This window comes from Myotis lucifugus, unplaced genomic scaffold (assembly GCF_000147115.1).
Source record: "Myotis lucifugus unplaced genomic scaffold, Myoluc2.0 scaffold_51, whole genome shotgun sequence".
Lineage (NCBI taxonomy): Eukaryota > Metazoa > Chordata > Mammalia > Chiroptera > Vespertilionidae > Myotis > Myotis lucifugus.
In genome coordinates this window covers 2,159,281-2,182,745 of record NW_005871099.1, presented here as the reverse complement: position 1 = coordinate 2,182,745, position 23,465 = coordinate 2,159,281, and the positions used below count along the sequence as shown (strand labels likewise).

The 23,465-nt window shown below is 40.0% G+C and overlaps 1 protein-coding gene and 1 pseudogene across 3 annotated transcripts in view; both read right to left on the bottom strand.

Annotated features, from left to right (window-relative positions):
- Positions 1-3,526: 3,526 nt before the first annotated feature.
- Positions 3,527-23,465, bottom strand: part of SEMA3A (semaphorin 3A) — a 236,266-nt gene continuing 216,327 nt past the window's right edge. Inside the window, exon 17 of the mRNA XM_023753776.1 lies at positions 3,527-3,657. Coding sequence (XP_023609544.1) covers positions 3,550-3,657 — 108 coding nt within the window. The 3' untranslated portion in view covers positions 3,527-3,549. The remainder of the gene's footprint in view (positions 3,658-23,465) is intronic.
- Positions 15,994-17,584, bottom strand: LOC102439408 (annotated as a pseudogene). Of its 2 annotated transcripts, XR_002829252.1 has the most exons (2): positions 17,353-17,480; positions 15,994-17,297 (listed from the first exon to the last, which is right to left on the bottom strand). The product of XR_002829252.1 is annotated as a COP9 signalosome complex subunit 3 pseudogene, transcript variant X2 (transcript). The 2 variants fall into 2 exon arrangements; XR_001348188.2 differs by having other exon boundaries at positions 15,994-17,584.

Sequence of the window (23,465 nt, the reverse complement as noted above, 5' to 3'; positions counted from 1 at the left end):
AATAATTATGAAAACATATTTTTAAATGTAATATTTCTAAAGACTTACTTTATCTCTCATCTGTGCTCTCACCTTCCAAACGATGATAGTGATGATACAAATGAACACAGTATTGCATAGTGGCCAACAGTGCAGGATTTGGAGTTAGATCATTTAGTTTCTTATTCTAGCTCCATCTCATTCAAGCATTATGATCTTTGACCATATGTGTATCATATAAGTCGCTTAATACATATAATTGATTGAAAATATTAAACATGAAGTAGGTGTTTAATAAATAACAACTATCACTACTATATTATTACAACTACTAATATTACTACTAATCTATAAATATAAAAGCCTAGTGACCATCACAACCAAATGGATGACCAAACAGGCTGCGTGGGGTGACCAGGCCGGCAGGGGGGTTAGTGAAGGATGACCAAACAACTGAGCAGCAGGCTGCAAAGATGGTGGCGCCCAGAGCTAATAAGAAGGGAATATGCTAATTGACTGCCATGCCCTCAAAGATGGCGGTGCCCACAGCCACAAGATGGCTGACAAGGGAGGGCAGTTGGGGGTAACCATGCCTACAGGGGAGGGCAGTTAGGGGTGGCCAGGCCAGCAGGGGAGGGCAGTGAGAGGTGACTAGGCTGGCAGGGAAGGGCAGTTGGGTGTGACCAGGCCTGCAGGGAAGGGCAGTTAGGGGGGACCAGGCCAGCAGGGGAGGGCAGTTGGGGGCGACCGGGCTGCAGGGGAGGGCAGTTGGGGGCAACCGGGCCGGCAGGGGAGCAGTTAGGCATTGATCAGGCTGGCAGGGGAGTGGTTAGGAGGTGATCAGGCTGGCTGGCAGAAGCTATTAGGGGCAATTAGGCAGTCAGGCAGGCAAGTGGTTGGGAGCCAGCAGTCCCGGATTATGAGAGGGATGTCCGACTGCTGGTTTAGGCCCGATCTCTATGGGATCGGCATCCCCCGAGGGGTCCCAGATTGGAGAGGGTGCAGACTGGGCTGAGGGACAAACCCCCCCCCCCCCCAGTGCACGAATTTCATGCACTGGGCCTCTACTCAATTATATTTAACACTTATTAGTGTTTTTTTTAGGATTTTCAAATTAATGAAACATGTTTAATTACATTCTTATAGCTTTCCTACAAAGAATATATAAAATTTTAACATGAGCCTCATCAATAGCTTTCTGTCAACTTTATCTTTTTGTAATAGTTGTCTGTTGGAAAAATTCTATCTGCTGCATTGAGATTCACCCAAAATGTTGCTCTTTTTATCATAAGAATTATCATTTTCGAGGCTGCATCACTGCTTTTACCCTCTAAATATTTCTTTCTCATTTTCTATTCTAATGTAAATAGTTTAGAATACTCTAGGACCTAGAGTCTAGGTCTTTAAGGGAGGGGATTAAAATATCTACTTTTTACTTTTTCACAACTTTAATTTTTATTCAATTTATATTGTTTTCAATTGTCTTACATTAGAAGAATAAAAAATAACTGAATATATAGCATTCCTTTTGAGTGAAAACTGTAAAACCTTAGTTGTCTATTTCGGAAGAACAGTATGGATGGAAGTCATTCATGCACATAAACTATAAGCACAGAACAATCTTATCCATTGAGATAATTCACACTGTGGAAGCCTTGGTTTGCCTCAAATCTTGGTTTTATGTAAATGTTTATATCAAAGTGCAAATCAAGAGGAAGGTCTTTTTTAGATTAGTGTTAAACATGAGGATACATGACAGCGCAATTGCTGGGAATAAACATTGTCTGGTGCCTCCAATCTTATTTCCAAGAATGGCAGTCTTCAGGAGTGTTCACCAAACTCTTTCCAGGAAGAGCTCTTTGAGAACGGCAGCTGGTGTAGAGCCGTCACGACATTGAAATTCTTCAGCCAGTCATTCCTGGGAGGAGGATTATGAAACAGATGTACGGAAACCTTATATTTACATGTGATGAGAGTAACTCACGTGGTGATGAGATTAGACTTTTCTTTGGCCTCTCTAAAAGCCTAATGTTATTTAACTGAAACAATGATATGTTGCTCCAAATAGGTAAAATAAAATTACATCAATAATAAATATTTGAAATCAAATAGATGTTTTCTTAATCCCAGCTAAATTATCTTGTTTCTCTCTCTCTCTCTCTCTCTCTCTCTCTCTCTCTCTCTCTCTCTCTCTCCCTCTCTTTCTCTCTCTCCTTCTGTGGTCAATGAGACTTGTGTTCAGATAGGTAGCAGCAAGTTCATAGAATGTTCTTCTGAGGTCACTGAAGTAAGTGTTTTTGACCAAAAACCTCTCAAAACCCAACTGTATTTTTGTTGTTGTTTCTATTTTCAAAGTAGAAATAATGTTTTCTTGTTGAAAGTGAGTGATTCTAGAAACTAGTTAATTGTTTTGATGTCTCTGGTTCATTTTATACATTTTATGCTTTTGGCAGGAGTTGCTCTTTATAATAATTTTAAAGAGAAATGATAGTTATTAAGTCCAGTACACTCTGTAAAAGTATTAAATAGAATGTAATGCAAATACGTTACATAGTCCTCAACCTATTTCCAAAGGAAAGGACAACATCATACTTGTTTTTGCACTGCCATGCCTGATAGCACATTTCAGACACTAATCTTTCTGGTGTAAGTGCCAGAGCCTGTGCTATTGGATAGGACTTGACATTTAATTTGAAACTCAGATGATGAGAAACATACCTAAGCGAAGGGATAGAAGGGGTATTTATAGAAAAGGGGAATCAACTTATTAATGTATTGATTTATTCATTCAATGTGTCTTTCCAAAACACCATGCTGTTTAATTGGATATTGAGAGAGTGAAATGGGCAAGTAAAACAAGACACTTTTCTTTAAGTCCTTTGAATCACTGAGGCGAGAACACTCATCTCCATGATTAATATAAAGGCGAGTACAGATGAGTTCCAAGAAGCATTTTGAGTCATGAGCTGAGCCCCAAACTGGCAGCCTCAGACTCTCATGTTGTTCTTATACTGAGTGTCTCTGAAATCTCATCTCAGGAGCATGGCTAGAAAGAATGCCAGATGGTGAGGTGTCTTTTAAATCCCATCCCTGGGTCAAAGTTGATGACCAGATGTAAAAGGTCTATGGAAAGGGCTCTTTAAACACACACACACACACACACACACACACACAAACACATATATACTCTATATATTTTAGGAAGACTAGAATCCTGTTTCTTTAGTAACTCATGACTATTGTATCTACTTTCCAAGTAGAATCTTTAAAAGTTAAATCTATTAATATTAAGAGATCTATAGTTTTAAGCTTATGTTAACAAAAGTATAGGACTTCATTTTGTTAAAAACATTGTAATATACAAGCTTGATTGTAAACCAAGTGATTGTTAATCAAGTGGTAGTGACAGTAAGTTTGATGAGTCCATATCAGTGACCTTGAATCAAACTCCTTATTATATTATAAAAACATTCAGATGACCTTTCTTCCAAGTACCCATGCCTTTGGAGGCAGTTAGTCATTGACTTGCTCTCAATACCTTTTGCAGACTTACCGTTCTTAGGTATTTATTCAGTCTATAAATATTCTTCTCCCATTTATTGTACCAGTCATCCAAATCAAAACACTCTGCAATATCGATTCCCCTGAAGCATGTGGTCTGGATATCTGAAGAGCCCGCTGGAAATAAAACAAGATCCTAAGTCAATTAAAATATGCATTCTTTTAATTCATTGCTGGGATCATAAGAAAACTAAAACACTTTCTAGAGACAAATAAAACAAAACAAACAATACACAAAAACAATAACAACAAAAATGTGAGACACTTAAGAGGGAAAATGGCCAGAGATCATAAAGTAATAATGAACAAATAAATAAGTAAATATGTAGTAAACTGAAATATGTACTGTCTATATAAGATAATAATAGCATTGAAATATGTATTATTTATATAAGATAATAGCACGGTCTAACTTATAGATTTAACAAAAAACAAATAAAATTCTGCATATTAATATCATATAAATCAGGAAAAGAAAGATTAGAATTAAAGAGTTCTAGTCTGGCTGGTGTGTCTCAGTGGTTGAGCACTGACCTATGAACCAGGAGGTCATGGTTTGACTTCAGGTCAGGGCACATGCCTGGGTTTCAGGCTCAATCTCCAGTGAGGGTGTGTAGGAGGCAGTTGATTAATGATTCTCTCTCAGGATTGATGTTTCTATCTCTTCCTCTCTCTTCCTCTCTGAAATCAATAGAAATATATTTTTTTTAAAAATAAAGGGGAACAGTTGAAAAAACCTTTAAAAAATAGAGTTCTAAGTATCTTGTATGATATATTAGGGCAGTGGTCAGCAAAACTCATTAATCAACAGAGCCAAATATCAACAGTACAATGATTGAAATTTCTTTTGAGAACCAAAATTTTTTAAACTTAAACTATATAGGTAGGTACATTGTTATTAACTTAATTAGGGTACTCCTAAGCTGGCCTTTGCTAAAAACGTCCTCATTTTATAATAATAAAGTCACCAATACCAAATAATTACAATTCTTAAATTGATGACAAAAATATCTGTAGGATTTGCAGCTGGTTGGAAAAATACAGGTAACTTTATGCTTCGAGTAGGTATTTTGTCACCCGCATGTGATTTGCGGACTCGACTAGCACTAACCACTGCACAATGAGACTGCTGACTGACTGGCTCACTCAACTCGTGCATGAATCGCGCGTGCCTCTCCTGAGCTGCGTATCCCTCGGCCCACCTGCACTGCATCTCCTGTCGCCCGACCTACGGACACCCCCCCACTTCTTCTAATGCCACTTCAAAATAGACTCGCCCAGGCCGAAAACCGACTTTTGCACATAGGCCATGAAGTTTCAATCGCACTGTACGTGCGTGCCCGCATGTGGTATTTTGTGGAAGAGCCACACTCAAGGGGCCAAAGAGCCACATGTGGCTCACGAGCCAAGGTTTGCCAACCACTGTATTAGGGGATTGAGATACTAAATAATTTTTGAATCTTAAGTTAAATATATATGTAATTAAATTTTAAAGTATTCCTAGTTAAAGAGAAAAAATTAAAATGATAAAATAATTGGTATGCCAAAAATTAAAATATAAGATAAAAGGAAGCAGAAAAAGTGACATTAAGAATCTACATATATAAAATGGCCAGTAGGTATGACACACACTGACCACCAGGGGGCAGATGCTCAACACAGGAGCTGTTGAGCGACAGCAACTTTGCAGAGTGCCCTCTCGCACTCGGGGACCCCTTGGGGGATGTCAGACTGCCAGTTTCGGCCCAGTCCCCATAGGCCAGGCCAAGGGACCTCACCTGCTGGAGGGACCCCATTCATTCTGCAGATGCCCTTTGAACCCTGGCACTGCCCCAGGTGTAGCCATCTAGGGAGGGACTGTGAGAAGTTGGGTCCAACATGTGTCCGGCCCATCTTGCCCAGTCCCACCCTGCCGGCCACCTTCTAATTAATTTCCTTTCAATGTGCACAAATCTGTGCACCGAACCCCTAGTGTAAAATAAAATGGTAGAAATAAGTCTACCAAGTGTGTCAGTTATCACAATAGAATTAATAGGCCAAGCTTGACAGATATGATAATGAAGTAAAATCTATCTATGTGTATACTACCTGTATAAGGATAATATGGAAGATGCAAAAAACACATTTAATGACAAAACTATGAAGTAATTAGTTAACTTCGGAGTATAGGACATTCTAAGAGCAACTGTCCATAAGTCAATGGCATGAAGATGGTGGTGAAGGTGGCATGGCAGAGATCAGTTCAAGAGCAAAATCTATTTATGTATGCCTCGAGAGACATACAACCCAATTTAATAATTGTACCTTGTTTTCCCTGGGCTGTGTGCTAAGTGGTTAGAGCATAGGTTTGTGCACCTAAGGGTCACAGATTGGATTCCCAGTCAAGGGTACATACCTGGGTTGGGAGTTCATTCTCTGGCCCCAGTAGGGGCCATGTGAGGGAGGTGGCCAGTCAATGTGTCTCTCTCACATTGATGTTTTTTTCTCTCTTTCTCCTTCTCCCTTCATCCCTTCCACTCTATGTAAAAAGCAATGAAAAAATATCCTTGGGTGAGGATTAAAAAAAAATTGTACCTTGTTTCAATCATAATTTAAATGAGCTGAGTATAAAAAGACATAGTTTAGCAATAAGGGGGAATTTGCACAGGAGAATAATGACAGTCAATTTGAGTTGGACACAATCTCTTTTAAGGCCTGAGTTACCGAAAGTTCAGCGATTGGTTCAGAAGTAGAGATTAAGCATTTGGGGTACAAATACTACAAAGTTACACTCTGCATCTTCAGTGACAAAGAAATGATAACCTAAAAAGTCAACTACTTCACATACATGGTGCATACATTTGAAACATTTTATATGTTTATTTGGCTATATGTTGATTTGACATATCCAATGAGACTATAAGCAGTTTATTTATTTTTTCTAAACTGTCTTTTGAAACTTCCTATAGAGGGAGCTCTAGAGTTACACCTAATAAATTTTATTAGGCTCTGATGAACAAGATAGATACAGACACACTGAAGCATGCAACAGACTAATGAATTTCAGAGGGAAGGGGTAGGGAGAGAGAGACTAAGCAAATAATTTATATGCATACTAGAGGCCCAGTGCATGGATTTGTGCACCAGTGGGGTCCCTTGGCCTGGCCTGCGGGGATCAGTGGAACTCTGCACCATTGCAGCCTGGCCTTACCTGCCAGCTCGTCGGGGTCCAGTCCACTGTCCAGGTTGATCCCGCACAGCAGGAAGTAGTGAGCGAAGAGGCAGGCGTCCTGGGAGGAGCCTAAGCTCAGGCTGGGCACCTCACCACACCTGCTCAGCTCATCCTGGTCCTGCTGCACCTGCCCCAGACCCTGCTCACATGGGGAGGGGGAGTGTCCATGGGAAAGGCTCACGCTGCCACAGCTGCACTTGCCAGCCATGAACCCCATGTCTGGTGCCCATCTGTCAGCTGAGCAGCGCTCCTACTGTGGGAGCACACTGACCACCAGGGGGAAGCTCCTGCATTGAGCATCTGCTCCCTGGAGGTCAGTGCGCATCATAGCTACCAACCAGTCCGGTTGCTTAGGCTTTTATATATATAGATATGCATAACCCATCGGCAGATAATAGTTTGGTGAAGACCTGGGAAGGGGTGTGAGCAGGGTGGATGGGGGTCAATGGGGAGAAAGAGGGACATCTGTAATACTTTCAACAATAAAGATAAATTTTAAAAATAATATTTTAAATAATCAAGGTGTAATTCTATAGGGTTCTAAATCAATATAATCTAGTTACTTACTTTAATATTAAGATAAATATCTTACCTAATAATAGACAAACATGGTAATTGACCATACCTTTGCTATGCCTCCCATTGGCAATCAGCGAGATATGCAAATTAACTGCCAACAAAGATGGTGGCCAGCAGCCACGGAGCTGGAAGGAGCAGGAGGCTTGCTTGTTCCAGTGATGGAGGAAGCCAAGGTTCCCCGCCTGCCGCGGCCTGCTCTAAGCTACACTCAAAGCAACTAAGTTTCAATTATAGAAGATAAATAAACCCCAGATATCTGCTTTCAGCCAGTTGTGGCCATGGAGCCAGAGCGCAGGAGACTTTCCCTCCCACCTGCCCTGGCTGGCTCTGAGCTCCACTCCAGGCTACAAAGTTTCAATTATAGAAGGTAAATAAATCCCAGAAAAAAAAGGAAAAAAGGAGAGGCTGGGAGTTTCTGTAGCTGGGGAGGCTTGGCCAGCCTGAAAATGGCCCTCAGCCCTTCACCCAGGCTGGCCAGGCACCCCAGTGGGGAACCCCCACCCTAAAGGTGGTGTGGCCAGCCTGAAAACAGCCATCAGCCCCTCATCCAGGATGGCCAGGCACCCCAGTGGCACCCCAGTGGGGACCCCCACCCTGAAGGGCAAACCAGCCAGCCTCCACCCGTGCACCAGGCCTCTATCCAATATAATAAAAGGGTAATATGCAAACTGACCCTAACAGCAGAAAGACTGGAAATGACTGGTCACTATGACACACACTGACCACCAGGAGGCAGACGCTGAATGCAGGAGCCACCCCCTGGTGGTCAGTGCGCTCCCACAGCGGGAGTTCTGCTCAGCCACAAGCCAGGCTGATGGCTGCCAGTACAGCGGTGGTGGTGGGAGCCTCTCCCACCTCCTCAGCAGCACTAAGGATGTCTGACTGCAGCTTAGGTCTGCTCCCCGCTGGCAGGTGGACATCCCCCAAGGGCTCCCGGGCTGCCAGAAGGATGTCTGATTGCCAGCTTAGGCCCAATCCCCCGGGGTGCGGGTCCAAACCAGCAGGTGGTCATCCCCCGAGGGGTCCCAGACTGTGAGAGGGCACAGGCCGGGCTGAGGGAACCCCCCGAGTGCACAAATTTTTGTGCACCGGGCCTCTAGTTATAAGATAGTTTACTATTACATAAAAATCAACTATCCCAATATATTTCCTCTAGTGCAGAGGTGTTTTAATGTCATAAAATACAAATGGAAAGCCTCAATTTTAGAAGGTAAAATTCTATCAACACATAGTGTGATTAAGGACTCCCCCCTTACCCACAGATGAAGTCATCAATATTCATTTTACAACTTTCCTCCCCAACCCTTGTTTAGGTTGTATTTCCAGGCTGGATTCCAAGATTCAGCTCACTCTTCCCATTCACTAATCCTTGAATTTGCTCCCTGTCTTTTCTTTTGGATTTAACATTGAACATTTTAGAGCTCATTTATGTCTCTGCATGAGACTCTAACTTTATATCTCTCTGCTTTATGCTTTCAAACCAAGATCAACACCAGTTATAGCCACCATAAAGTTCAGGTCTAAAGTTTCCAGACCAGGTGAGGGTCCAGATATTATTAATCCAATGAAAAAGAATTCCATTCTTTTATTTTTTAAAGACATATTTATTTAGCATCGTGCTCAGACTATTACTTTTGGCAATCAACAGCATGAGTTGCAAAAAAACACACCAGACTACATTAAAACCCTTTGTAGAATGCTTTACACTTTCCATAGAAAAGAAACTAAAATAACCTGTGATACAATTAGTCACAAATTCAGCCCTCGAGATTTTTGCCCATTCACATAAGTATTGTCTAAAATATGTCTTCTTGTGGCAGATAGGCCCTGCCACTACTGTGCATGGCCGAGTTCACAAATCTGTTGTAACCTGTAGCTTCCCTGCCACTTCTCTGGCTCTACTCTCTTGCTAAGCTTTGTTTCCTGTCAGTAATTAAAACCTTCTGCTACTACCATAGCTACTGCAGCTGCTGGAAGAGCCATAGCCCCACTGATTTTGTGGTTTGACAAAGAATTGGCCTCCACCACCATAGGGACCAGGGCTTCTGCCGCCCAAGTTTCCTCCTCTCATGGGTCCAAAATCTGAAGACTGGTGGTTGTAATTGCCAAAATCATTGTAGCTTTTGCCAGCTTTTGCCACCTCTAAAATTGCTTCCATCATTAGCAAATTCATTACAGCCATCCTCACTGCCACCACTACCATCACAGCTGCCACTAAAGCCGCCTCCACCACGGAAGTTTCCTCCACCACCGAAGGGTCATTCCCACCAACATGTTCAGAACCACTTTGGATGAAGCGCTGGCCATCTCTTGCTTAGATAGGGCTTTCCTTACGTCACAGTTGTGGCCATTCACAGGGTGGTATTTCTGAAAGACAGTCTTGTCTCCAGAGTCATGGTCATCAAAGGTTACAAAAGCAGCGCCGCTGGTGTAGTGGTATCATGCAAGATTCCCCAAAGGTTACAAAAGCAGAGCCTCTCTTCTTGCCACTGCCTTGGTCAGTCATGATTTCAATCAATTTTCCCTTACTGTTCAAAATAATCCCTTAGTTCTTCAGTGTCTTTGATACCACCAACAAAAGTCTTTTTCACAGTTAAGTGGCACCAGATCTTTCGGAATCTTCTCCTGAGACAGCCCTCTCTGGTTCCACACTCTTCCATCCACCTCATGTGGCCTTCATTCATAGCCACAAACGCCTTCTCCACGGTGGCATAGGTGACAGACCCACAGCCTCTGGAGCACACAGTCTGTGAGCGTCCCCCATGGCTCACCATGGCTCCTCAGACTCTCACTGATTGTTTCAAAGCTCAAACCTCTGATAAAGAGCTTCCACAGCTGTTCTGGCTCTTTGGGAGTCTCTGATTTAGACATGACGACTGTGAGAGGGGAGAGTTTAATGATGCAGAAAAAAAAAGAATTCCATTCTTTTAAAATGTGTTCATTAAAAAAAAAGGAATTCTAAATCTTTTCTTTATTATTGGTCCTTCTGGCCAGGTTATTATAACACTTACATATCATGTTCAGACAGTCAAATATGTGGAATTTGCAGTTAAACAAAGTTGATGTTGACCATACAAGGGAAAAGATAGGTGAATACTGGCTGGGGAGGTATTATAGGCTGTTTCCTATACTATCTGTGATATTAACCAAGTCTCTTTATCTTTCTGAGACTCTTTTGATTTACTTATACAGTATACTTGTACTAGGCTTTTTTCTAAGATTGTTGCTTATTAAATTATATCTAGCTTTTTTATCTTTGTTAATGATGCATCCTATGTCTGAAAACTACCCCTGAGTGGTCTGGACTATATAAGTAACACCTACCTTTGTGTTTCAATGGCAACTTATGTGACTCTCTGAGGATTATAATTAAATTGTCATCATTGCTTTTGTCTCCCATTAAACTTAAATCCTCTTGTTCATTCTTATTTTCTCGCTGTCCATCTTGGATTCAACACATAATGTGTGTTCATTAAATATTTATTGAAAGTAGGAATGAATTACAAAGAATGTTTTCAGTTTATATCTGTATCATATCATACAGTGTTGCTGTTATTGTGTGTGTGTGTGTTTTTAAATTATGTTGTTTTAGTTCAGTTTTGAGGTCCTGAGCAAGGGTCAACCAGTTTCTCTTCTTGAGCAGCTAATCAAGTACACACCCGACGACTGCCCTTGTTGGGCACACACACTCTAGGCCACTGAGCATCAGCCCTAATCAGCTCCAGCTTTCTGTTGCCATGTCCTTGGGTGTAAAAGCCCTGTGTGGCTCTGCCTGGCAGCCTTCTCTAGTTGGGAGCTATAACTAACAAGAAGTCCTGCCTTTCATCTACCTGGTGTTAGTTGGTTATTTCTTACCATCACAAGGACCTTTAAATTTCATAAAACACATGACAACCCTTACCTAAAAGCTATGTGTGTCAAATAAAAATAATCAACTTAGCCTTTATATTCAGAACTCCCAATAAAATGTCCCTTAGAAATTGGGAATAAAAAAATCTTTATTATAAAAAATATTGAAATAACTGCCCTAGAGTGGACAAAAACATGTGGAGACTACTACCATTTTTTAAACCAACTTTAAAATTTTTAAAAGAAGCAATTATGCCATGTTCCACACTTATATACCTCTTGTATTTCTAGATGCATAATAGGAATTTAAAGACAATTACCAAGTGATTGAATTCAGGACATATTTTGATTGGTCTTCCTAAGGAAATGATACTATTTCATTATTTCTGTGAGGACAATTTAGTACAAGAGAGAAACATCGACCAGCTGCCTCCTGCACATCTCCCACTGGGGATGTGCCCGCAACCCAGGTACATGCCCTTGACCGGAATCGAACCTGGGACCTTTCAGTCCGCAGGCCGACGCTCTATCCACTGAGCCAAACCGGTTTCGGCAAGGAATTTAAAGACAATTACCAAGTGATTGAATTCAGGACATATTTTGAATGATCTTCCTAAGGAAATGATACTATTTCATTATTTCTGTGAGGACAATTTAGTACAATCTAACTATATTAATTTAAGGTGATCTTTAGACCAAATAACATAGAGACAATAACATAAAATAGATCAAATAACAGAATTTAACTGCAATCAAACTCAGACATAAGTAGTATGCTATTTTAAAGTATGCAACTAGTGTTCTTTTTTGCAGTTTCCAGCATCTGCTGAATTTACTCTATAGGTTGTATTGTCCTTACATTTTGGCAGAAACATAAGAGAGAACATATTTTCCTTACTGCCCCTCACACTCTTTGATTGGAAGGTTCCACTACTTTATTTGGACATTTTCCATCATACGCCTTATAGTATCCATATGCTAGCTTTTTATGCCTGTTAATGTTTTCTTTACTCTGGGCACCCTTCCAAACACACTACTTTGAAATATGGAACTCCTTATTTAGTTATATAGCCAATATCTAAAAACCTCAACTAAGAAAAGATTTCCACCAGCATTTTCAAAGGTGCTGTTAAGATCAATCAAGGCAGCCACTCAATGAGTGTGGAAAAGAGTCTTATAACAGCTCAGGAAACCATCCCATAAAGCCTCGACCAAGGGGAACGTATCGGAAGACGGATACTACAAACCACCACAAGGGGAAGCCAGCCAAACCCAGCAGCAACAGATGGAGAAGAAATGCACTTATTGACTAACTTCCTTGTGAGGTTGCATTTATGTTTCTACTCATTGGGTGCAGATTATGTTTTTCTGCCAACAGTAAATGCTATTGATTTAATACATGTGAGCTCCGCAGCACACTGTAGCCCTCTGAAATGTAGGGATGGAAGAGAAACATAGAGTTTGTTTTCTAAGATACAGAAGATAACCCATAGACTATTCAAACACCTTTGCTCCAGAAAGGCTCATGGCTAAGGAATTTGCATATTGTCTTTTGGAAAAAAAAAAGACATGAAACAAAACACATTTTGGATGGAGATAGGCGATGCTGCTTCTTTTCCAGATGTCTGCCCAATTTCCTGGCCAGAAATCTCAAAGATTTATATGAAAATTTCTTTAAAAAATGCTTACCAATGCTCTGTGAAGGAAAAGCAAGGCACATAACGACTTCATCATCTCAGAGCGAGTTGTAATGAACAAGATACCGCACCATTACTGAGAAAATATGAGTTCAGAGAAACCAGGGCTCTGTGGGCATTGGCAAAGCCAGGCTGGCTAACATGAGCAGAGGCTTTTGATCCTATTGTGGATGTGCCCCTTTGTGAAGATGACATGCCACCTCCGGCATTCAGGAAGTAAACATTTTAAAGTAACTGGCTATGTCACTTGAAAATCCAATCCCAGAGTGGCTGGCTGGAGGCCAAGGAGTTACTCCCAGATGCATAAGAAAAGTGGTTGCAGCATATAATTAGGTTAATGCTGGACTAGACCCTGCTTTTGATGAGTTGGCAACTCCCAGGACTGCTTTGCTTTAAGTGGGCTGGTGCCTGGGAGGGAAGTATACCTCTGGGACTTAACAGGAGACAAGCACCAGAAAGCAATTGAAGGGCTAGGATTTCACAAACGGTTCAAATAATGGAATCATAGAACAGAAAGGTCCTCTGGATGGGTTCCTGACACTACTTGGGTTTTAGTCTGAAAGACGAAATCCATTTACTTTTTCATCTAGATCGCCAAAGAAGGAGGCTCCATCGTCTTCTTTGGTGAAGGTTTTAAGGTTTAATATATCAAAAAGCTCTTCCCTATGACACCTTGAAGTCTCTTTATTACAGTTAAGCCCTAGAAAATTTCTCTCAGGATATTGTTTCATATACATAAGTGTGATTCCCTCAGACTAACTCTTATAATTTTTTCATTAGAATCACTTTCTACACTCTGAGAATTTAAATCTCACAGTGGTCCAAAATTGATCAGAATTCCATAAATTCTCAGTTCTGATAACATGGAAAACATTGCACTCTGGTTCTTGAGTTTCCTGTTAAAGTTATGGTCACTTGCAATAAGGAATATCTTCTAGTCTACTTGACACTTTTTTTTTTTGGAACCTCACTCGAGGATATTTTTTATTGATTTTTAGAGAGAGAGAGGGAAGGACGGAGAAAGAGAGAGAGAGAGAGAGAGAGAGAGAGAGAGAGAGAGAGAGAGACATTGACTGGTTTCTCATACATACCTCGACTGGGGATTGAGCCCACAACCTAGGTATGTGCCCTGATCCTGCCTGGGAATCAAACCTGCAACCTTTTGGTGCAGTGGAGGACGCTCCAATTAACTGAGCCACTCGACCAGGGCCTATTCAACACTGTTGTTAATTGGAAGGAACTATGAGGGGCACTAAATAAACCTGTTACCCAATATTAAATGGTTTTGTTACCTAAAATCAAATTTGGCTGAAAGTGAGAATAAAAAAATATCAACATATATAATGAGCTTCTGGTATATAAGACAATATGCTGATTTTTATGAAAAAATACAAACTATTATTCTATTTATTATTCAACATATAGAACCATACTTTCTAAAGATTTTCATGATACCTCAGAAACATACATCTTTCAAAAATTTTAACTGCTATAATGTGCCTGACTCATATGCTAGCACTAAAATATTAATGCATTCACTTTCAAACAGCACATCTAATAATATTGCTAAGATATTGTGTGTACTCTGGAATATAATTCTAGAAATGTTTTTTCAGTAGCGCATTTTCTAGTCTGCCAGCAACAGAAATCAACACTGAGCCCCCAATATGACATAATTCCCTGGGGCCATCAGTCTTCTACCGGGAGATAGGTTAGATTGGATTGCTAATCATCTTGGGAAGGGCAATATTTTGTTCTTACTGGTGTACTTCTATGTATAGAGATTTGCATTCTTCCATGAAATGCTTCTCCCTAAACTACCATCCATGAGCTTACAAAATGCCTTATACACTGTCACACAGCATGGCTTCTGATCAAGGAACTCACTCCACAGCGAATGGAGTGCATGAGTGGACCCATGCTCTTGGAACCCCTTGGTCTTCCTGTGTTCCCCATCATTCTGAAGCAGCTGACTTGGCAGAATGGTTACATAGCTTTCTGAAGACCCAATTACAATCAATAGGTAGAAATATATCTTAGGGCTCAGTTCATGTTCTCCAGGAGGCTGTACATCAGCTACCAATATATGTGCTGTTTTTCCAATAGCCAGAATTCTCGGGTTCAGGAAAAAGAGGTGAGAATGGGAGTAACACCGTTACACATGGTGATCCACTAGCAAAATGCTTTCTTCCTGATGCTGGTCTAGAGGTCTTAGTGCCAAAAGGAGGAATGCTTGCACCAATTATTCCACTGAAATAGAAGTTAAGACTGCCTCCCAGCCACTTGGCGCTCCTCATGCCTCTGATCTGCAGGCATCAAGGGGAGTTAGTGTGCTTACTGAATTTATCGATCCTAATAACCGAGGGGATATTGGACTGCTACTCTGCAATGGAAATAAGGAGGAGTGTGTCTGAAAGTCAGATCCCTTAGGTGTTTCTTAGAACTACCATGCCCTGCCATTGAAGTCCATGGGCAACTTCATGGAGGACTGCGAATGTCCCAGGCCCTTCAGGAACGAAGGTTCGGGTCCCTTCACCAGGCAAACAACCACAACCAGCTTCGCTATTTGCTGACGGTAGTGAAAGAAGGTAGTTATAAATACCAGCATCAGCCATGTGGCTAGTTGCAGAAACAAGGATTATAATTGTTATGTCCTTATTGCATTGTGAATATGTTTGTGTATGTTATGTGGAAAATCTTGGCCAAAATAAAAATATAGGCAATAAAAATGATGACATGAGATAAAAAACACTATGAGAATTAGAACACATACAAAACAAGAAATAAAAAAGGCAGAAAGAAGATAGAGTTAATAATTTTTAAAACCCTGTCAATGAATTAGTCAGCAGATCATTCACAAAGTGAGTTGCAACTTCATATTTTGACAAACACCATCATCTTTATTACAGAGTAGTAGCCTGGTGCACAGAATTCGTGCACGTTAAAAGGGAATTAATTTCCCTAACTGGTTTGGCTCAGTGGATAGAGCATCGGCCTGCAGACTCAAGGGTCCCAGGTTCGATTCTGGCCAAGGGCATGTACCTTGGTTTCGGGCACATCCCCAGTGGGGAGTGTGCAGGAGGCAGCTGATCGATGTTTCTCTCTCATCGATGTTTCTTTTTTTTTTAATTTAAAACAAAAGGGTAGATTTAATGCAATGACAACATTAATCTGAGGATAAATAAATCCACAACAGACTTTAAAGTTTGTTTTTTCCCCTTTGCAGAGAGAATGGTTTTCTGAAAGCACATAGGGCTGAAGAAGTCAAAACAAAATGTAATTTCTTAATGTCCAGGTGAAACAGGCGTAGTCCTCCCTGCTGCCCTTCTAATAGTTGCTACTGGCCATGGTGATAGTTCCTCTTGTTTAAATCAGGATGGTCATTTGTTTCAAGAATAACTGGATGGCTTGTTTCCAGAATCATCTTCTTGTGACCCCATGCTCTTCTGCACAAACTGGGGGTTCACTGTGATCTCCTGGTCCATCGCCTTCAGCCGCTCTTCCAGCTCTATGCACTTCAGCATCTCCTGATCGATGTTATGAAGCATGGCCGGGTTATTATATTTTTCGGGGTTATCATGGAAACTGACCATACCATCCTTCTGATTAATACTTGCAAAAATTTCACCATCTTCTATCATGTGCAGGACATATTTTTCTGCCTCCTGTGGTCCAGATAATTGCACACGACTTGCCATATCTTGTAGTGACAGTGTTAAAAAGGTCTTGGTCAGCCTCTGAATGTTCTTCTTATAGAGAGAGGACAAGCACTGCTTCACCAGCCCCATGTTGTTGTCACGAGTAAACGTTTCACTGTGCTTATTCACCAGGTTTCGGAGTTCTGAGGGGTTATTGGTTGAATATACTTGTGCTAACTCGTGGTATGCATTACTAAGAGGCTTAATGAATCTACCCACAATTTGAGATGTATATTTTGGTAGCTGTTGTACTTTTCCAAGTAATATCAAAGAAACTAGAATATACTTTTTATATGATTCCAACATGATATGACTGACCGCCATAGCAGGGGTAGTTATAGCCTGCTCATAAAAGTAGAGTGCTCTTTCGAAGTTCTTCAGCCCAGTATAGATCATGCCTCCATAATAATAGTAACATAAAAAGTGCTTTGCATCGTAGGCTCCATTCTCTTTACAAATATCCATCATGTCCACGTCAAGATATGGAAGGGCAGGCTTAAAGCATTTTGCCAACAAACAAAGCTGGCAGAGATCGGCATGTACTGAGGTCAGCTGGTTTGTGTTCATCTGCATCTTGTCTATGGCTTGCTTGAGGATGCCAATTCCTCGCAGGGGCTGTTTTCTTTCCATAAGGGCATTTGTTAGCTGATGGCAAAGCCCAGCAAACGTGTCTGTTGCATATCGAATGTGCTCCCCGTTACAAGTACTGATAAAAAGCTGAACCTGTGAGAATAATGTTTCGAAGTCAGGAACACTGGGCATAGAAAACTTCACAAATAAAACAGCAAGGACGCCCAAGGAGTGCTCCTGTACATCCAGAGCCCCAAGCACAGTGTCCAGATGGGATAAGTTCTTTGCAAGGAGTTCCCCGCTCTTGTTGATCAGCTCACAAAGCTGAGTCATCTGCCCTTGCGCTGAGAGCTGCCGGACACTGTTGACGAACTGCTCCAGGGGCGAGGCCATGTTCCCCCGGGCTCCAAGGAGCGAGCGGCCCGCGCGGGAAGGAGCCTCGCTCTCTCATCGATGTTTCTAACTCTCTATCCCTCTCCCTTCCTCTCTGTAAAAAATCAATAAAATATATATTTTTTTTAAAAAAGGGAATTAATTAGCGGAGATATTTTAATATTGCTATTTGCCCTTTCTCTATAATAGAAGTGTGAGAGATGAAAGGAAATTAGTAAAATATATATGAAAATAATATATAAATTTATTAATAAATAAACAGTAACAAAAGGATATAACAACAACAGAGGCATGATATAAAAATGACAAAAACATGATATGAAAACAACAAAATGATATGAAAACAACAGAAACATGATATAAAAACAACAGTGATGCAAACAATGACTGATAAAGTGATTAAACTTATTCTAATATCTCCCTGTACACCACATTAAGAGTGAAAACACTTTCAGAGTGCTTGACTAATTTCCCTTGTGATGAAGTACTTAGAACTTTAACTGTAACGTCACATGCTCTTCAAACTCGAGAGAAAGCAACATATAACTGACCATGTGCAAAACCGGGTTCAGGTAGGAATATGCCTACTTTGTCTAGAGTTTGTCCTTGTGATTTATTAATAGTCATCACAAATGCTGGCATCACGGGAAACCGTGGTCGAATCAATTTAAATGGGAGGCCAGTGTCAGATGGGGACAAATTAATTCTTGGAATCAGAACAACCTCTCCCTCTGCAGATCCTGTTAATACTTAAGCTTCGATAATGTTAGGTCATAATCTTTTGATAATAAATCTGGTACCATTACAAAGACCCCATTTACTATTGAGATTTCTCAATAGCATGATGGTTGCACCAACTTTCAATTTTAATTTATGACACGGCATTCCCGAAGGAGTAATACTATTAAGAAATTCGATGGGAAAATTTTCCTTTTCAGCATCATTTGTGGAATCAATGGAATCATCACTCAAATATGTGTGAAAATCTCCATCGAGTAAATGCAAATTTTCTTCATTTAATTTTTGAACATGCTCATTTTTTGGACAAAGAATTGCACATTTAGATATATTTTTAATATATCTATAGCAGTGGTTCTCAACCTTGGCTGCACATTAGAATCACCTGGGAATCTTTTAAAAATCCTGATTCCTGGGCCTCATCCTCCAGAAATTGTTTCTTTGTTATGGGGTGGGGCCACAACATTAGTAACAAAGAAACAGAATTCCCGGAGGATGAGGCCCAGAAATCAGGATTTTAAAAAGATTCCCAGGTGATTCTAATGTGCAGCCAGGTTGAGAACCACTGATCTATAGATATAGTATTTCCAAAGGTAGCTTCAATAATAGATCCATTACAAATCATTTCGCTTCCACACTCCGCTCCGAGGGTGGGTTCCTGCCTGAAACCTCGCCCTCCAGGAAACAACTGGGGGAGGGCGCAGCCATTTCCAAGACAACCCCTGCAGGACTGACTTCTTCCGGTTGGTCGCGGTTCTGGCCGTGATGTTACACCCAGGGTTTTTATATAAGTAGACTGTTATGCTAAGCAATAACTTTATTCAAAATTATTTAATAACAGAGAGCTTGTTTTTATGATTATTATCATACTAATAGTTTTAGATAATCAAATAGAACACAGAACTTACTAAAATGAAATACCACTTTTAAATTTTGAGAATTTTAGAAGATTCTAGTTAATTTTATGCAGAACCAAAGGTTGCCTATCTGTTTTGTGTAAACTATTCTCAACAAACAGACTTTATTTTGAAATACTGAAAAAAGAGTCTCAGTTACACATTTTTAGGCAAACTATGTTTGCTTTCAGTGGTCAAGATGAAAAGTGATGTTCTAGAAATGAAAATTTTATATGCAATCCTAAATTAATTGCTGAATATGAGCCACATTTTCAAGGGGACTTGGAAAATATCAAATGGAAAATATGTAACTAACTTAAAACATTCTAAGATTAATTGAAATCATTATAAAGTATATAGAGAATAATGATCCAAATAAATAAACTAGAAAACAAATATAACTCATACCTGTATATTTTACATCCTATATAATAAAAACCTAATATGCAAATTGACCGAATGGTGGAATGGCAGGTGGAATGACCGGTCACTATGACATGCACTGACCACCAGGGGGCAGACGCTCAACGCAGGAGCTGCCTCTAGCCCACAGGCCCCAGGCCAGCCAAGGTGGGTGCCAGGGGGGCCCCCTGATTGCCTGGCCAGTTGCCCCACAGATTGTCCCTGATCACCGGCCAGGCCTAGGGACCTTACCTGTGCACAAATTTCATGCATCAGACCTCTAGTTACATAATAAATAGCAATCACTGACAATTACTTGTTCTACTATTACAGTGGAAAATCCTTGGAGTGATTTTTTAAAAAACTATTTGATAAATAGAAAATCAGCATGGTTTTAACTTACCTTTGAGTAATATTCATAGTCTGTTATATGACAATATTACTTTTAAGAGCTGAAAGCATTCCATAAAAACAGCACCAACTACACAGAATATGTGCCATAAATTCCTAACCTTGATGTCCTTAAAGAGAGAGCTACTGCTGGGATACCAGAAACACGACTTTGGTATTTTGCCATAATTACAAGTTTTGTCTTTGGTTTATCTTAAACACATTTGACAACTTGGGTTTTTCTCTAAAGAGAAAATCTGTTCCTTATTATAAAGTTGTAAATGTAGTTTTGAAGATTTAAAAGTGAAACCAGAATATAAGCAAAATATGAAAATGTATTTCAAAGTTGATAAAGCTTAAATGTGCTATTTTAATTGCAATTTGGAAAAATGGTTTGGATTGCTTGGTAAAACAAGAGAGAAATTATAGATTACTCACATGGGCATATTTAAAAGGTAACTTTCTTGTCACTTTAAAATTTATTTACTGAAAAGTTGAGAGAAAGTTCAGGAAAGATGAAATATAAAACAAAATGATAGGGATGTGCAATAATATCAGTAGAAATCATTCTGATATGCAGAAGTGAGTTGTAGCAAAAAACTTTTAGATCAATACTAAAACAGAAATTTAAGAGGAAGAGATAAATTTTGAGTATAGTAATGAACTGACACATTTATTATAGGATGATCAAGTTATCCAAGATAAGTAAATCATAGTCACACATTTGAAAATACTGATAATAAAAATAATATAAAACCTACAATATGCTACTATAATAAAGAAATGGAATATTTAAGAGACTTTGCTATGCCCTATATTAATTTGGCTTCTTAAGGAAGAAACTTGGTAGACATCTCCCCAAATTGACAACAATCCTAAAAACTTACATGATATTAATCGATAGGCTAAAATAACTCCAACAGATACTTTTTCTAGTATCTCTATAATAAATTTTATTACAAAATTATTGTTAAATTAAGAAGCAATCAAAATGTATACGACCAAAAGTGCAAGAAAAAAAAACTATTAGAAGTGTGTCAGACCACTAACAAAAAGTCCTAGACTCTCCTGCTAAGGTGGTTTTAGATCATGGCATTGCTTTAGATAACTTACTGCATGAGCAAGGAGGAATCTGCCATAGCGAATAGCTTTTGCTGCACATGCACCAACACCTCTGGTATTGCAGCAAATATGAGAAATTAACAAACAAGCTACTTGGCTAAAACAGGTTAATGCCCCTTCAGCTACATTCTTTGATACCAGCAACTGGTTTGGTTCAAGGGGCCCTTGGCGGGGAGTATACTTCCTTCTCTTGGTATTGTCCTCCTAATAAGTCATCACTGTAGTGTCCCTGGTGCACTATGCTCCCTCACGGGCCTTCAATACACATTCACAGCCACCAGCAGCTCGTCAGATGGTCTCACTGGGTTTGGAGAAAATAGCCAAAATGAGCAGCAAAAATAAGATTTCCACGGATCTGACATCATAAGCTATGACTTGCACAATGAGACAAGAGCAACTTAAGCCTAATGGTGACAGAGAGCGATGCTAATACCAAGTTGTCGATTACTATCTCACAAATGAGAAGATGAGCAAAATGGGGCAATTGTTTAATTATCTAAACAAAGAGGCCTTTAAACTTAAGGTAGCTCTCATGCCATGGTGGCCTGCATAAGCAAACCCAAATCTAAGTCTATCAATGCCTCAAGGCTATGAAATCAAAATGCTAGGGACAAACAATCGCAAACAGCCAACTAGGCTTTCAGTTATAGCCATTCCCATAAGTTATTTTCTTTGCTCCCACACTTTCTTTAGATAAGTCTTTCTCCTGACTCCTGTTGGGGGAGCGGTCCTAACCACTTCCAGTTTGGCGCTGCCCAATTCCAGTTGATCTTTGCTCAAATAACCTCAAGTAACTGTACTTTTGACCTTATGGATCCTGAGAATGGGGTTCAGGATTCCCAAGGAATCGACAGAAAACACTTTGGGAAACACGCTCGAGTGGAACAACAGATAAAAGTTTACTGAATGGCCCTGGCCAGTGTGGCTCAGTTGATTGGGCGTCGTTCCTTGCACTGAAGAGTTGCAGGTTTTATTCCCCATCAGTGTACATGGCCAGGTGGTGTCTCCATTTCCAGTAGGGGGCGTGTAGGAGGCAGCCAACTGATATTTTACTCTCACATTGATGGGTCTCTCTCCCTCTCTCTCTCTCTCTCTCTCTCTCTCTCTCTCTCTCTCTCTCTCCCCCTCTCTCTCTCTAAAAAAGAATCAATACAAAAATCTTTAAAAAAAAGTTTATCAAATAGACTGACAAATGAAGAGGATCATAAAAACTATTCATTTGTCTCTAAATGCTCATATTATTAAGCTACGAAGGGCATTATTCTCAATGTTAAGCTGTCCTTCCCAATTTTTGGCATGAGAGAAAAGGACAATAATAAACTCATTTTTATTTATTTTACTTCAGAGTAAATTCAAGAAATCCCAATTTCTTAACAAGTAGTTGTGCGAGGAAATGTGTTAACATTTTATTTCCTTGATATTTAGCAATTTATTCTTTATGTTTCTGACTCATAGTCTGAAATGTTAATGTTGTTAGATTTTCAAACTTGTTAAAAGCCATTGCTTTTCATTAAAGCTCATTATGGTTCTGCCACTGTGGAAAGCAGTATGGAGTCACCTCAAAAACTTACAAATGGAGCTGCCTTAGGACCCAGCGACTCCGCTTCTGGGAATTTATCTGAAGAAACCCGAAACACTAATTTGAAAGAATATATGCACCCTTCCGTTCGTTGCAGAATTATTTACAAAGCCAAGATTTGGAAGCAGCCCAAGTGTCCATTGATACCTGAAAGCACAAAAAACCATGGTACCCGTACTCAATGGAATACTACTCTGCCATAAAAGGAAGAAAATCTTACCCTTTGCAACAGCATGGATGGACCTGGAGGGCATTACGCTAAATGAAATAAGCCAGTCAGAGAAAGACAAGTACCATAGGATTTCACTCATATGTGGATTCAATGAACAAACTGAACTACCAAGCAAAACAGAGACAAACTCATAGAGAGAGAGCAGGTAGACAGCTCTGGTGGGTGAGGTTGTTTTTTGTTTGTTTGTTTGTGTGTTTTTGTGGGGGGGATGAGCCAAAAAAAGGGAAAGAGAGAGAAAAAATCCCTCATTATGGCAGGAGTTTGGTTTTTCATTAGCTGGTTTCAGCTGTCACCTATTTTTTATTTATAATAAATTGTCCATAATTTCTTTGAAGAAACTTAGGACCACTTCTTTTTCCTCTGCAAAAACAAAAGAAAAATATTGGTTGGCTGCACATGATGTTTTAGTGGGTGTGTACTTAGAATAATTTTCTCCATGATTACTAACAAACTGCTCTCTGCACTCAGCCCTGTTAGTCAGAGTCTTATTAAAATATTTGGTTTCTAAATATGATTACCTAAATCCCAAGGGAAATAAACTAATTAAAGAATAAAACGCCCATGCAGGT